At 36.1% G+C, this 17,491-nt stretch overlaps 1 protein-coding gene across 1 annotated transcript; it reads right to left on the bottom strand.

Annotated features, from left to right (window-relative positions):
• Positions 1-1,876: 1,876 nt before the first annotated feature.
• On the bottom strand, positions 1,877-10,683 carry LOC118909198 (cytochrome c, testis-specific). The gene is made up of 2 exons (XM_036879445.2): positions 10,515-10,683; positions 1,877-2,025 (listed from the first exon to the last, which is right to left on the bottom strand). The coding sequence occupies exons 1-2, from the start codon at positions 10,681-10,683 to the stop codon at positions 1,877-1,879; spliced, it is 318 nt and encodes a 105-aa protein (XP_036735340.2).
• Positions 10,684-17,491: the final 6,808 nt, after the last annotated feature.

The following is a 17,491-nucleotide window of genomic DNA, read 5'->3' as shown; positions in this document are numbered from 1 at the left end:
CTCTGCAGCTGCTGCAAGAGATCTGGTAGGAGTTGGAGAAGTGGAGGGCCGTGCTGCTGCCCCACCATATGAAGCTGCTGTAAACACATTAGTGACAAGTATAAGTTGCACCTGGGGCCCTGCACCAACCTTACCAATGTAAAGCCTTCTGCCTAAATCCGTTGCTTTCCAAATCTTGGGCAGGTTTTTCATGTGACTGGCCCCAACCAGGAACCAAACAGAATTCTGGCAAATGCATTTCCTAGGTCAAAAGTATTTAAACTCTAAGCATAAGACCTTCTTGCTCCTCCCTGCAACGTGTCTTTTTGTTAAAGCCACCAAGTCCACCTGTCAGGGCTGTATAAATCTGAGCTGTAATTATAAAATGAATTAAGTTCAAGCTCTTTCTCACTGAGTTCTCTGTCTCATGTACATTATAATATGAGGTATGTCACCTAATTTTAATCCTGCATCCTTACAAACCCACCTCAGCTCTAAGACTGGCAACACCTCTAATACACTCTTAGATTTCCTACAGATGTCTCTGCCCTCCTCAAAGAATCCCTCCAGGAGGAAACAAGCTCACCGTTGCCTGAAGCCCCCAGGGACACACTCTTCTACACAGCACTGGCACTGGCTCCACGAGTTTATTCTCTCCCACTTGCCAGAAGCATTAAATTGAGCATGGGCACTTAGTTGATGTAATAGAACCTTCTGGAAATCACAACTTTTTCAACCATGTTCCCCTCACTTTAGGAGTGTGGTATCTTCTCAGTAGTGGCTTCTGCTAATAAGTTAACTAGCTAACATATTATCCCTAGGATATGGTGAAAAGCCACTAGGAATGAGTAGAAGATACAAGCTTTGGTTCTGGTACCAGATCTAACCCTCAGTTTAAAAGATAAAATCCACCTCGCAAGGTGGTGTTGTTTAGTGGAAATGAGATAATGGATGTCCTGTCCTCACCCATGATGCCCCCTGACCAAACTATTACCCACCTCCTTGGTAAGGAAATAGCTTCCCCTTCTTGCACTGGGCTGTAACATTTGAGTGGCAGAGTACTTGTAGACTGCATAGCCACTTCAGGGGCCTCTGTTCCCTTCCAAATGAGTCCCTGTTGTGGACCTCCTCTACCATACCTCAGTCCCACTTACTGGGAGGTGGGAGGTCTTTCCACATTTATGGTGAAGGTCCTTTTTCTTCTCCCTTTTTCCTAGGGTCCCTGCTATACCTCCCTGCAGTCCAGCTCTAAGTTACTCAGAATTACAAGGGTATCATAAAAAGATTAATGCAAAAAAGATTACATGTTAGTGATATAAATATTTACTAATATGGAACATGATTTTCTCCTTCTCTCTAGGTTTTATTTTATGTCACCCATGGTCAACATTCTAACAATATTCCTAAGGTAAGATCAAATATTTGACTTCATTTTCCCTACTCTTTGTCCTTGAGGTTACTTTAAGTATTGGTTATCATAAAAGACAAACACATAACCAAACACAGCTTAATGAAAACTAAAGCTAATGTCTGCTATATTTACATTTAAATTACAGAGGGATAAGTATTTGGCAAGTACCTCCATCATCAATTGCAGTTGCTAGGCTTATAAAATATTTTGTGCATGCAGAGACTACTGAAGCACAATAGATTTCAGTTCCTTCCCCCTCATCCTGTCCTTATCCAGATCCTTACTGAGCAGACAAAAGTAACTCCAGACTCTGAAGGGCATTTCATCAGTAGATGACACACAGTAAAAAATACCAACTTTTATTTTAAAATGTTAAACTTACTACTGGCTGATCAAGAAAGATCAAATATGACCTCTTTAAACATGTATATTTGAAACTGGAAAACTTTGGTTTATAACTAGTATTTTTTAAGTTACAAGAGCTTTTCATGAAGATGTTGCCCATTTCAAATACTGAATAAGATCTTCTCTCTCACTCTCCTTTTTAAGACCAGCAAATACCATTTTAGTTCCAGGGATATATTTCTTTGGGTTTTCCAAATATTCCTTCAGAGTTTCCTCTCCCCAGATAACACCTATAAAGATGAAAATAAGTTTTAAGTTTGTGTAGTTATATTTGTAAGGCTTACTTTATGATGTGACCCACATACATATGTGAACAAAAGATTACTCTTGGATTTACTAGGAAGTCTGTTATAACCAGGAATACTTAGTTTCTGACATGGAGAAATTTCCAAAATTAGCCTTTGGTGCTTGACTCCTTAGCTTCCCTATAGAAAATCCAATAGTCACATGCTGTTCAGGATGATTGAAGGTACACCAAGGAACTACCAACCTAGACATGTTATGACTAAGCAGTACCCTACCCTCCTAGAATCACAGGGAGTTCCTCCTATGAAAGAACTTAAAGATCAATTACTCCAATCCCTCGTTTTGCAAATGAGTAAAGGATGACCCAAAGAGAAAGGAAGAAATTGCCCTGAAATGACAAGGCTACTCAGAGTCAAGAATCTGTGACTATTAATTCATATTTCCATGTTTTTTCTGTCAATCATACCAAGCCACCTCTGTCCAGATCTCTATCAGAAACCTATGATTTCGGGAGTACAGTTTTACAATGAAAGAAAAAAACTGCCTCTACATTTTTTCCTTTCTAAAACCTGTTGAAAAGACTATTGCCAAAGACAAACATAAATACTAACTCCAGTTTTGATAACATTTTTGAAGAGGCACCTGTAACTCCAAACTTGATATGATTAGCAGACTACCAAGGACATGAAACCTGGACTACTGTGAAAGGACACCTGTCACTAATGATCTCAAAACAAGAGAAAAGTTCTCCAAAATATGTGACAAGTCCTGAAGAGCAAGTTATAATCCTCTGGCCCAAAAAGAGAAGACTGTATAACTGTCAGCAGTGAAAGATCATCCATAGAAAATAAATCTTTGTTTTATTCTAAGTAACCTTATTTTTAACCTTTACCTTACTTAACATGGTAAGTGTCTTGCCAATGGGTTTCAGCCCCGGGCAAGTTCACTATGGATTCAGTGTGACCAAAGGAATTGACAGCAAAACGTTCTTTGGGGTGAAAGGGTTTATTACCTGGCTTGTTCTCCTGTGGTAGCAGTAGCATCTCTGTGTGAGCACTGGCATCTCTGCCTCCGCCCAGAGCACTGGGCCGAGCTCTCTATATAATGCAAGAATAGCTTATTGCCTAAAGGTGTGGAAGCGACAGCCCAGCAACAGGCCAGTTACATCACCAGGTGGTTTAAGTTCAGTGAGGATCCTGGCCATAGGAACCCCAACTCCCCCACAGTAAGCTATTTCTATTAGCCTTTTTCTTCCAGGTGTATTGAGACATAATTGACATAAAACATTGTATAAGTTTAAGGTGTTCATGCTGATTTGGTACACTTACATATTGTAAATGGATTACCACCATAGCATTAGTTGAAACCTCTACCCCATATTATGATTGGCACACATGGTGTGGGGGAGATCATGGGGAAGACAGTGTAGCACAGAGAAGGCAAATAGTGACTGTGTGGCATCTTACTACACTGATGGACAGTGACTGCAATAGGGTATGGGGGGGGACACGATACTATGGGTGAATGTAATAACCACATTATTTTTTTATGTGAAATCTTCATAAGAGTGTATACCAATATACCTTAATAAAAAAAACTCCACCCCATCACATGATTTTTTTTTTTTGGTAAAAGCATTTAAATGTACTCTCTAAGCATATTTCTAGTATAAATACAGTATTATTAGCTATATCACTGAGTTGTACATTAGATCTCCAGAACTTGTTGATCTTATAACTGGAAGTTTGTCTCCTTTGACCAACTATGTTCCCCTTTTCCCATCCCTCACCCAGGCCTTGGTAACCACCACTCTACAATTTCTCTTGAGTTTGTTTATTTCACATATAAGCCATATTATACAGTATTTGTTACTCTGCCTGACCTATTTCACTCAGCAATGCCCTCATGGTTCATCTAAGCTCTTGCAAATGGCACAATTTCCTTCTTTCTCATGGCTAAATAATAGTCTATTGCATGTGATTAAATATATATGCACATGTGCACACATACACACACATCTTTATCCACTAACAAACAAGTTGTTTCTGTATCTTGGCTATTGTGAATGCTGCTACAAATGAACATTAGGGTGTTGTTATCACTTCAAGATCCTGTTTTCATTTCCTTTGGATATACACCTTGATGTGGGATTGCTGGATCCTAAGCTAGCTCTATTTTTAACTTTTTGAGGAAACTACATACTCTTTTCCATAGTGGCTGCACCAATTTGTGTTCCCACCATCAGTGCACAGAGTTCCTTTTCTCTACATCCTCACCAACACTTGTTATTTCTTGTCTTTTAATAATAGCTGTTCTAACAGGCATGGGGTGATATCTCACTGTGGTTTTGATTTGCACCTCCCTGATGATTACCATGTTGAACACCTTTTCCTGTTGGCCACTTACTTGTCTTCTTTGAAACAATGTCTATTCAGCTCCTTTGTCCACTTTTTAATCAGAGGTTGGTTGTTTTTTCACTAGTGAGTTGTATGAATTCTTTACATATTTTGGACATTAATCCTTATCAGATACATGATTTGCTATAAATTTGAGGGTTCCCAGGACCTCCTCAAGTTCAGTAATTTGCTGGAACAATTCACAGAACTTAGGAAAGCACTATACTTACAATGACAGTTTTATTACAAAGGATACAAATCAGGACCATCCAGATGAAGAGACTCATATGACAGTGTCTGGGAGAGTCCCAAACAGAGAGCTTCTGGGTCCTGTCCCTGTGGAATGAGGACTCATCACCCTTCTTGTATGTGGATGTGTTCACTAATCAGGAAACTCAACCAGTACCTCCAGTTAAAGTGTCCAGAGTTTTCATTAGTATCTCATTATACAGACATGATTGACTGAATCATTAGCCATGTTATTGAACTCTATCTCCAGTTCCTATGCTCTATCCCTGGTGGTCAGACTGATATCACTGAGCCCAAAGCCCCAGTTCTCTAATCACATGGTTGGTCTTCCCAGCTTGGCCAGCCCCCATCCTGAAGCTATCTGGTAGCTTACCACAGGTCATCTCATTAGCACTCAGGCCAGGGCCCCAGGGCCCAGGCTTGAATAACAAAGACACTCCTATCACTTGGAAATCCCAGGTTTTAGATTCCCTCCCAAGAACCTGGGACAAAGACCAAATTCTTTATTATAGAATTCCTATTAACCAACATTTTTGCATTTACTAAATATAGTGATATTGTGTCGTAACAAATACATTGATGTTCTAAAAGATGATGAAGCATGCTTGACCTGAAAAAGATTAAATTTTATTCTATTTTGTTTTAATGTAAGTATTATATCAACTATCTATATATTGATTTCATATGTATATATGGTCCTTTATTGTATGTGTCCTCAAATAAAGATATGTTGAAGTCCTAACCCCTAGTATCTTGAAATGTGGCTTTGTTTGGAAATAGGGTCCTTGCAGATAAAATTAGTGAAGCTGAAATGAGGTCATACTGGAATAGGATGGCTATTAATACAGTATGACTGGTGTCCTTATAAAATGGCCATGTGAAAACAGGCACACAAGGACCATGTGACACACGGTCGCACAGTTACAGGCCCAGGATACCAAGATAACTGACACACCACCAGAAGTTAGGAAGAAGAAAGGAAGGATTGCCCTATCACTTTCAGGAGCATGGCCATTGCAACACCTTAATTTTGCACTTGTAGCCTCCAGAACTGTGAAACAATAAATTTTTTGCAATTTTAAGCCACCCAATTTATGGTACTTTGTTACAGTAGTCCTAGGAAACTAATATGGTCCTCAAATGCTAAGATGTATTAGTAGTGCTCTAAGCAGTGAGACTTACCAGATAGTCCCTACCCATCCTGTTTGCTTGGAAATCCAGGAGAAGTCTAGGGACCAAGGGCTTTTCCAGCTCTCCACCCTACTAAATGACACTGATTTCAACACTTCATAAAAATGAAAAGTATCTTATTTTCGCACAAAGAAGAACATTATCAATCCATGAGTGTGCTAATTTTTTTTAACCATTTGACTATCCACAACATCCCTTTCCCCAAAATTCCAGATAACAGAAATGTCACTATATCTTAGCCTATCTGTAGTGTAAGCATCTGATAATTTACCTTTTTGATTATAATGAAAGTGCCTCACATTAAGCTTTTTTTTTTTAATTTGCTGAAGCATCCACTTCAGAGGCATCCATCTCAAACACACTGCCAGCTATATGATTAGATAAGGAGTCAGGCTTCCCCCATGAAGTCCCCCATCCCTTTTTTTTTTTTAGAAAATTCTGGTGCACTTAGATAACTGACCATTTAACCAATCATTTGCTTTACTCTCCCCATGTTTTAATTCTCACTCTTAAATTTTAAATTCATGAATAAAGAGTGAACCTGTGAAACTCTAGGCCCCCTACCCTTGAGTCCAATAAAAGCAGAATCCCAGGCCCATAATTCTCTCTCTCTACACATAACCTCACTGTGAGGTCCCAGGTGTGCCATGTACCTTCTAAGACATGTGAGTAATTAAACTTTGTCTTTTCAAATTATTGAGGTGTATCTTGCAATCGTAATAAGAACCACAAGAGCTGGTCCAGCCATAGCACTGGCTTTGGTCTGGGAAAGTCTGTGGAGGCTCACCACAAGCAGCACGGGTCCAGGTGGGTGCCCGCAGGCATTTCTAGCTGATAACATCACTATCAATGGACTGAGTCAGACCCATAACACTATCTTACTAGAAACATTAACACAGGTTAAAATAACAGAATCTCATTTTTTACAAAGTGCAAGGTATTATATGTGCATTAAAAAAAATAAACACAAGATGACAACTCCCGTAATTAAAGCCCTTCTTCTACAACACAGCTCATGCAAATACAGTACATTTTAGTCTATACAAGTGCTATTAAACCCATTAAGAAATTTTACAATTCTAAATTCTAATTATGTATGAAGAAGACTTATGGCTCTCAGCAATCTATATTTAAAACTTCTCCAAGCACCAAAGCCAAAGACACCACAAGAAAACTACAAACCAGTATCTCTTCTAACTATAGCTACAAAAATCCTCAACAAAATACTAGCAAACTAAATCCAACAGTACATTAAAAGAATTATACACCATGACCAAGTGGAATTTATCCCAGAGATGCAAGGATGGTTCAACATAAGAAAATCAATCAGTGTAATACACCATATTAATACAATAAAAGTTAAAACACATGATCATCTCAATAGATACAGAAAAAGCATTTGACAAAATTTAACATCATTTTATGATAAAAATACTCAGCAAACTAGGAATAAAAAGTTTTTGCTTAGCATCAAAAAAGGGATTTATGGAAAACCCACAGCTAACATCTTATTTAAGGTGAAAATAATAATAGGGGAGAATAATAAATAAAAGCCACCAAAATTGGGAAGGAAGAACTAAAACTGTATTCACAGATGACATGATTACATACATAGAAATCTCAAGGAACGCAAAAAAAAAAAAAAAATCTACCAATGCTAAGAAATGAATTCAGCAAAGTACAAGGTACAAGATCAACATTCAAGATCAGTTGTGTTTCTATATGCAGCAATGAACAATCCAAAAGGAAATTAAGAAAAAAAGTTCTATTTACAATTAGAAATAAATTTAACCAAGAAGATGAAAGACTTATACACTGAAAATTACAGGATATTGCTGAAAGAAATTAAAGACTTTAAAAAGCAAAAAACTTGTAAATAAATAAATGAAATTAAAGAATACCCAAATAAAGGGAAAGACACCCCATGTTCATAGATTGGAGTATTAATGTTATTAAATGGCAATAATGCTCCAAGCAATCTACAGATACCATGCAAACTCTATCATAAAGTTCCAAAGGCTTTTTTTGCACAAATGGAAAAGGTAAACTTCAAAATCGTAGAACACAAAGGGCACTGAAGAGCCAGAAAAATGTTGAAAAAGAAAAGCAAAGTTGAAGGACTCATACTTACCAATTTCAAACTACTACAAAGCTATAGTAAGGCGAAACAGTGTGGTATTGGTATAAGGGATAGATAGATGCACAGACAAATGGATTAGAACTGAAATTCTATAGGTGAATCCTAACTATATGGCTAAGTGATTTTCAACAAGGGTGTTAAGACCATTCAACTGAGAATGGTTTTGTCAACAAGTGGTGCTAGGATAGCTGGATAATCACATGCAAAAGAATGAAGTTGGACCACTACCTCACTCTATATAAAAAATTAACTCAAAAGGAATCAGTGACCTAAAGATAAGAGACAAGGCTATGAAACTATTAGAAGAAACAAAGGGGTAAATCTTTATGACCTCAGATTTGGTGATAGATTTCTTAGATTTGTCACCAAAAGCACAAGCAATATCAACAAAAACAGATAAAGATAAATGGACTTCATACAAATTAAAAACATCAGGAGAATGAAGACAATCTACAGAGCATAAGAATAATATTTGAAAATCACATATTTTGATAAGGATTTAGTGTCCAAAATATATAATGAACTCTTACCACTCAATAAAAAGACAAGCAGTCCAAATAAAAAATGGGCAGAGGAAATGAATAGACAAAAAATTTCTTTTTGCAAAGAAAATATACAAATGGCAAACAAGCTGTTAATAAAATATCAACTGAGTGAATTTAAAGGTCAAATTGACTTTATTCAACAACTCATGATTCAGACAGCATCCCATCAAGCAAGTAGAAAGGAATTCCAAAGGGTTATAAAAAGGGAAAGGTTTTTAAAGGCAGGACAAGGAAGTTATCAACAAACAAAAAATGATTATTTCAGGCATGGGCAGCTCCCTTTGAGGATAAAAGAGTCTTATTAGATGGATACATCACCAGTGCTGACCAGGAAATTCCAAACTGATTAGTTAATTACATTTCTGGGACAACTGAAACTGCAGTTAGGTTAGGTATTAAGTCCTGGTTTGATGACATAGGCCTAGCACAAGTGACTCCATTTTGGGCTTGGGATTTTGTTTTTAGCAAAGCACATGAAAAGATGTTCAGCATCATGGTGCATTAAAGAAATGCAAAACAAAATGACAAGATTCCACTTCATACCCAGTAGGATGGCAATTTAAAAAAAGAAAAGAATATAACAAGTATTGGTGACTGTTTAGAGAATAGGAATTCCTACATTGCATTACAGATAGGAATAAAAAATGGTGTAGCCACTTTGGAAAACAGTTTGACTTTTCCTCAAAAAGTTAAACACAGATTTAATAAATGACCCAGCAATTCCACTCTTCAGTATATATCCGGAAAAACTGAAACAGGGACTCAAACAAATATTTATTCACAGATATTTACAGCAACACTATTTACAATAGGCAAAAGGTAAAAACAATCCAAATGTCCACCAACTGATGAATGGATAAACAAATTGTGATATACACATACAATGGAATATTATGCAGCCATAAAGGAAAGGAGTACTGATACATACTACAATGTCAATGACCCTTGACAATACTATGTTAAGTGAAAAAAGCCCCACACAAAAGCTTATATATTATATGATTTCTTTTATATGAAATATGCATAATTAGCAAATCCACAGCGAGAACACAGATTAGTGGTTTCCTAGGATTGGAGATAGGAGAAAATGGTAGATGATTACTTAAATGGGTACAGGGATCCTTCTGGGGTAATGAAAATTACAAAGACATAGTGATTACAAATGTTGTGAATGCACTAGATGTCAATGAACTGTACACTTTAAAATGGTTAATTTACAGTATGTGAATTTTTCCTCAATAAAAATAAAAAGAAACAAAAACAAAATAAAAAACTTTCCAAACAGTAATGTAGCAGTGATCTGCAATTTAGTCCTATAAGAAATGCTAGGCCTCCAAGAACAGTTCAAAATAGAGCTGCACTCTAATTTAGAGTTATACCCTGTTTTCAAAGTGAGTACTAATGATATATATATATATGTATGTATATATATATATATATATACCCAGGAATAATAAATTGCTTTGCTAAGATATTAAAGTCTTTTCAACCACTTCTAATTTCAACCCTAAAATGCTTTCTCAGTTTAACTGCCCTCTAACCACTTCCCCCAACAAAGAAATCATTGAATATATTTTCTCAAAATACATAATATCCCCTCAATTTTGCTAAGAATTACTGATGCAAATAGAAAACTACCATTATGCCATTAAAATATGATTTGATTTCTTAATTTAGCTCAGGCTTTTTTAGGATAAACCTACTGCATTAAATACCTTGCATAGGCTTTTAAAAACCTATGCCACAGAGGATTGCTAATTCCTCTGGTCAAAAAAGAATCCAGTCATCAAAACACAAATCTTATTATTTAAATCAGTATTTCAGTAACATAAACATGGAGATTTCATTTTTTAGTGCTACAAATTAGGAAATTATTGTAATATTAAATCATGTGCTTTCTTCTTTGCTACAAAGTTTCTAGTTATCTGTCACAGCTGCCTGGGTTTTTTTACCTTTGTTTTTGTTTGCACCTGAGTAAGAAAATCCCGGTGCTTGTCCTGTTTTTCGGCCAAAAAAGTCCCAGAGATTTGGAACAGTTTTGTGTTTTCCACCTTTTTCCACTGTGTGGCACTGAACACATTTTTGAATAAAGATCTTCTTGCCCATTTCAGCATCTCCCATTTTATTCTGCAATGAAACATTAAACCACAGACCAAAGAAAATACCAGATTTGCAAAAATGGGAAAAAGAAATCCATCACTTGGAAGTGAATACTAATGATATTAAGCAAAAACATAATTAAAAGCATGCATGCCTTAAAGTCTGAATGCTCAAAAATAAAAACATGTTATAGCATCCAATTTTATAAAGACTCAGTCATCACATTTATCAGGCTTTAATTGCTAGCTCTAGCTACTTCAAAAACTGCTATTGGTATAAGCCTGGTTTTACTTCAGCTTTCAAACAATTATAGTAATTTATCTAGGTCAATCATATTTTATTTCTTCTTTTCACTACCAAAATATGCATATGCAAAAACTCATGTGAAGCATATAGGTCTAACTTGGTATCCCCTTTCTTAAAAATAAGGACAGAAGAAAATGAAGATGCTTAAATATATTTATTATGAGCATTTATATGCTACAATAAACTTTAAAGAATTAAAAAGTTAAAATCATACAGAAACATCATGGAAAATATAGTCAATGATTCTGTAACATCTTCCTATATTGACAGATAGTTACCACACTAGTGGGGGGAGTGAAGATTAATAATATGGGTAACTGTTGAACCACTGTGTTGTATACTTGAAACCAATACAAGATTGTATATCAACAACACTTCAATTTAAAAAACCATACACAAAAGAATGACATCACAGCAAGCTATAGGTAACACATAATATTTCATTTACTTTATAGTCTAAGCTATAAACAAATCTATCAGACTAGATCAAGTATTATCTGAAAGCAGTTAAATAACACAATTGAGTTCAGTCAGCATTAGTATGTGTTTAAAACTAATGTAGTGGAAAATGTATGTTGTAAATATGGAAGATTTTATCATATGGTGATAGATATATACAATAAATTTTGTACAAAGATATTTTGATTAAGACTGCCAAAGATTGTTACATAACTAAATGCTTCCTCCATCTGAAATGATGTAAAAATTAGAGTAATTTCAACTTAATAAAAAAAAGTGCTTTGAAATGGTAATGAATGCAGTATCTGGGTTTTGTTTTCCTGCTTTTTGTGTTCTTTGAAGAGTGGGTGCTGGGGAAGTTGGGTGAGGATGGATTTCAACACAATTGTTACTGTTACAGAAATCATGAAAATACCTAAATCTTTGACAGTCCTAAGCACATTTTTACCTTTATAACTCAACCGACAAACAGAAGTTTGTGTTATTCTGACAATATTGAAAAATACAGTATTCTTTAACTAAAGTTAGCTATTACTCAGGAAGGTGAGTTTTTCATATATGTAATCTGCAAAATTGGTATCTCCCTAATTTCTTTAAATCTATGTGGAAACCCCAAACAGTGTCCATAATCCATCTGAAGGGAAGACAGTTTTCTTTGGGCAGTAATCCAAAAGAACTAAGCTGTTAATCAGTGTTTTAGGTTAGATAAAAAGCAGAGGAGTAAGAAAGCTCACTTTACCTAAGAGAAATTTTAAAATTCCAAACTTCACCCAAAACACTGCCTTCAATTTCTACCTATACAAGTTCTGTAATTTTTTATATAGGTACAAAATTCATTGAGCCTTTGAACAGAAGCCACGGAGAGGAAAATTTTGGTCACGAAAAAATTTATAGTCTTTTAGCAAAATGTATTCACTATAATCATAAAGTTTTTATCATATAAAAACAGTGTCATATCAGTACTAACTAAAGATCTTTACTTCCTGGGTGAATGTTGAAACCACGGTGTTGTTTATGTGAAACCATCATAAGATTGTATATCAATGATACTTCAATGAAAAACAAAAACAAAAACAAAATATACAAGTAACAACTGAAAGAATAAAAACAGATGTTTAATTTCTAAAAAAAAAAGAATCTTTATTTCCAATTTTTATATAAAGCAGAAAGATTAGATTGATTTTTATACCAGTTAAATGTTACTGGTAATTAAGGAAACTAGACATTTTTTAAAAAAGAAAAAACAAATACTCTCTTTACTCACATAGACTTTACATGCAAGTCCCTTAAAAGAAAATTTTCACTGTCACTGTTCAAACTACTAGAATTGATCATAATTAAAACATTCATTGCTGCCATCTTTAATCACTGCTGGGCCAGTACCTAAGACTCTCTTCAAAGTGCATTAAAACAAGTAGATACAGCAATGGCAGCAAGGGAGGGGGCAGGAAGACTAGGAAGGATATCAAGGGAATTAGTTTTGTCCTACAATCATCTGGCATTCTAATAGCATTTAGTAATTAAGAAGAAATACAATGCTGTACACCTGAAGCTTACAAATGTTACATACCAATTTTACCTCAATTTAAAGAAAAAGAAAAAATATCTCACTGAAATGGATAAAGATCACTCACCCAAGAATGAATTCTAATGCTAAATAGAGTAAGAGTGGCAAACACTAATATATGATTACTGTGTGCCAGGCCTGGTATAAGGTCTTTATATTTATAAATGCACTTACTCCTTAAACATGCTATGTGAGATAGACATTATTAATATCTCTATTATTACAGATGAGGAAAATGAGGTACAAAAAGTTATGTAGCTTGTGTAAAGTCACAACCTGGTAAGCAGTGCAGTGAAAGGTGAGAAGAAGAGCAAAATTAAACCTATAACCTAGACTTTTAATTTTAACAACTCTGTTTTAGTAATGATCTAGGCAACCCTGTGCTGAACATAAATTCTAACACATTGCAGATGCTTAACTGTTTGACTAGAAGTTAAGTGAAATATTTTGTTATATTGGTACTTATCATTGCCATGTCTAACTTAGCCCATAAAAAGAGGAATGTGGTAAGAGCAATCAAGATACCAATAAAGCTTTCAAAGTTTAAAAAACCTACATAATTGAAGTGCCACAAGAGGAAGAGGAAGCTAACTGTAATATTTTAATGGTGACTACTACACAGACTTAAGGTTATGTGGGATTCTACGTGTTTTAGAAAAAGTACTACAGTGGGGTGCCTGCACGACAACGTGACCTGGGTAACTAACTTCACATCTATGAACCCAACCCCAATAGCACAGGTGTCTGTGGCCTTTCTCCCTTCTAATCTGCCCTGCTTGACCCTGAGCTAGACAAAAAACTCCAGCTTTCCAAACTCCCAATCTGGGCTCCTCCATGCCACCACCTCCATCTGGATGGTAACTTCAGCCAACGGTGGGCTTGAGGCTCTATTCAGAATCACTCGCGCCCAGAAATATGAAAGGCTGCAGAGCGGCCCTTCACTAGAAATAGTTTTCTGCGGTCCTAAGGGATGCCCAGGCCCCACCCAGGCTGGGGCTAAAGTGAGCCTCTTACTAGCAGGACGGTTGGATACTCCTCTTTGGTGGACCCAGGCCAAACTGCATCGCCCATAACCAAGGGGCGCATCATCGCATGGCTCTGCGGCCCACTCCCTCCCAGCCCGTCCTGTACCTCCCGGAGCGCCAGCAGCTCCCGCCCTCTGCCTCCCCGATAACCCTTAGCAGTCACTGGGCCGCTGCCGGGCCAGTGCCAGCTCGCCAAGTTCGAGGGTGGCAGCCCCACTACAGCGCCTCAAATGTCCGGGACTGCAGGACCAGCCTAGCATGTGATGCCGGGGCATGCCAGCCAATGGCAGGCCGGGCTCTACCCGGGCTGCTGATTGGCTCCCAGATCCCGCAGGATGGCAACTGCGCACAACGCGCAATTTTTACAGTTGTTTAAATCCCTGGCGCTGCTGTGCAGTTGCTGGCTGAGTTGAAGTCTAACAAGGCAAACATCCTTCGAGCATAACATTCTCAAGCCCGGCTTTTTTGTTTACTTAACTTCTACCTAACCAAAGAGTTAAATTATCTATGTATAGTCACAGTGTGTACCAGTTCTGGCTTTAAGTAGGAGCTCAACGTTTTATGAACGGTCCATTAGCATTTGACTGCAGGAATCAAATCACGTTAACAAAGGAATAAAGCAAGTGCTTACTGTGGCAAGGCACTGTGTCAAACAACTTGGAAGGACTAGCACTAAACCGCTGCTCCAGTTTTCTATGAGTTACAATTCAGCTGGGGTGAGACTTAAATGCATTATAAGTTAAATCATTATAAACGAGCTCCATGAAGAAATGCATTAATACAAGAACTGACAGCAGGGCTGCAAGCTGCTAATTGCCAAAAGACAGGAACAGAGTATGTATAGAAAAAGAGAGAATGAATTCTGAAGGAGCAAGGAACGGAGATATGGGTGTTTAAAAGTGGGTACTAAAAGCAGAAAGTTGAGGAAGTCTTAAGATGTATTTAGGAAAATGTGAGATGGAGAAGTAGCTAACCTTTGGTTAGATGATGATGTCAGTGAGGGGTGAGTAAAGCTGTGACAGAGAAATAGGAATATGAAAAAAAACTTTTTAACTGTGCAACAATCAAGGTAATTGGGAACGTTATAGTAAAAATATTGTGTATTAGGTAAGTAGGAGGTTTACCATATTCTTGTTCTCTATAGAGTGCTGTCCAGTACACCTTTCTGACAAGATGGAACTGGTCTGCGCAGGTAGTCTACACCCTGCAAGTAGCTTTGAGCACTTCCAGTGTGGCTAATGTGACTCTAATTGAATTTTTTATTATTTTAATTGTAGTTAATTTTAATGTTATTAATTTTATTTTAATTTAAATAGCTACAATTACCAGATGGTTGAGTGAAATTATTCTAAGTGGTACCTATGACTTCTGTCCTCTCATATAAAAGGATAGGTCATCAAATTGAATCAGAAAGACCAGCTCTACTGGGGGAAAAAATCAGGCTTAAATATTATTCTCAAACTCAAAGATTTACAAACTCAAGAAAAAGAAGGAGACTACCATTTCTTGAGGCCTACCACATGCCAGGCTAGGGGCTTACATACATTACCAATAGCTAATAACCTTACAGCAGGGAAAAACAGAGACTCTTCTGGACCATATTCATACAGAACAATCTAAAAGTTAATAACTGACCACCAATAAATAACAGAGGTGAAATCTATAAAAATTTGCAAATAAGGCAAAACATAAATTAAACATGATGTATAAAGACTAATATTAATCATCAGTAAACTTCACTGTACCTACCTCATAGTCTGAGAAATTTTGGAAAACAATGACAAGAATTTACTATTTTTTCCTTGCATTTCAAAAATAAGCTATAATATCATCTCTTGTTTTTTTTTAATTTTGTTATCATTAATCTACAATTACATGAAGAACATTATGTTTACTAGGCTCCCCCCTTCACGAAGTCCCCCCCATCATATCTTGTTTTTTAAAAAGAAATTTGTAAGTATTTTGGAAAATAAAACTTTCAAGGGAAAGTTGAATTTAATGTGGCATAAATATATGTTTAACATTCAATAACTGTGACTTACAGGCTACATGTTTTAAAGCCTTGAAAAAATGTAATCTACAAATGCCCAGCACATCTTTTCTCTAGTATAAGACCAATTAGTAATCATCCTTCCAAAGCTCAGAAATTTTCAGCTGTTTTGGTTACATGTGTTTCATCTTCAAATATAATTTTATATGATTTGAAACATGACAAATCTGTCATTATTGAGTGAGGAAAATGTTCTACAGTTGATTGTGCTAATGGTTATACAACTCTGAACATACAAAAAATCACTTAATTGAAAACTTTAGATGGGTGAATTGTATGATATATGAGTTTTATCTCAATCTGTTTAAAATGAATAAATCAGTCAAAAAGAAAAATATATTTACTATATCTTGGTAATGTGTAAATAAATTATTTTCCATTAATATGTGGTGTTTCACATGATTGAATGGTCAAGAAATTTTGCTTTACCAGCATCCTCCCAATATTTTTGTTCCTGATTTGTTTTATGAAATATTTTATCCCTTATTTAAAAAAAAGTTTAACTACTCTACCAGTCTAAAATTTTCAGGATACCAATCAGTAATCTCATTTCTCAAAAAAACAGAAATTGCCTAGTCTGTGCAGTTTAAGAAAATTATATGTATTCCACTAGATGGCACTAGTGTGCTAGAATCTATACTGTCTCACATCGATAAAATTATTACATTTCCACATTGTTTTCATTCATTTGACTGATCTGGGTAAGTTAAAGAGAAAATGAAAGTTAAGAGAAAATACTTCCTTGACTTGCTAAGTTCCAGAGTAAACAGAACTTTCATTTTACACATGAGGAATGTAATGCATGTAGAAATTGTCATAATCTGCTAAAGCCAAGCTGAGAATTTAGAATCCCTGACTGTTAAATTGCCACTGTACACATGTTATCTCTTTTGATCCCTAAACTGTTAGCTCCACATATATTATCTCATTTAAATCCTAACTATACAAGCCTGATCTATTAACTTCATAAGGGAAGGAGAGTGATCATTTTGTTTAATACTATGTCACATGAGCACAGCACAGTGTCTAAAACATAGCAGTCAAAAGCATTTGTTGCTTAAATGAATGGATGAATTAGTTAATTAACTTTGACAACTACTCCATTTGGTAAGTGAAGTTGGATATACAAAGTAACTTTTCCAAGCTCACACAATTCAGTGGCAAAACCATTTAACACAGTATAACATTACTTTGCATCATGTATTTCCATGTTAAGTCTTCCACAACAGAAAGAAAACTCTTGGACAGGGGTCCTTTCTTTCCTTGTCCTCATTGTACATCCAACTCCTTGCATAGAGCGTGGCACACAATAAATAGTATTTATCTGTTTGACTTCAAAGCCATCTGAGTCTTAACAGTCTGGATTTGAACATTCAAAGAGTTCTGCTCCTGGACCACTTTCTGGTTTATTCTTGTCAGTTT

Source organism: Manis pentadactyla, chromosome 6 (genome assembly GCF_030020395.1).
Source record: "Manis pentadactyla isolate mManPen7 chromosome 6, mManPen7.hap1, whole genome shotgun sequence".
In the NCBI taxonomy this organism is placed as follows: domain Eukaryota; kingdom Metazoa; phylum Chordata; class Mammalia; order Pholidota; family Manidae; genus Manis; species Manis pentadactyla.
The sequence above is the reverse complement of the archived record's forward strand: the minus strand, read 5'-3'. Positions and strand labels throughout refer to the sequence as shown.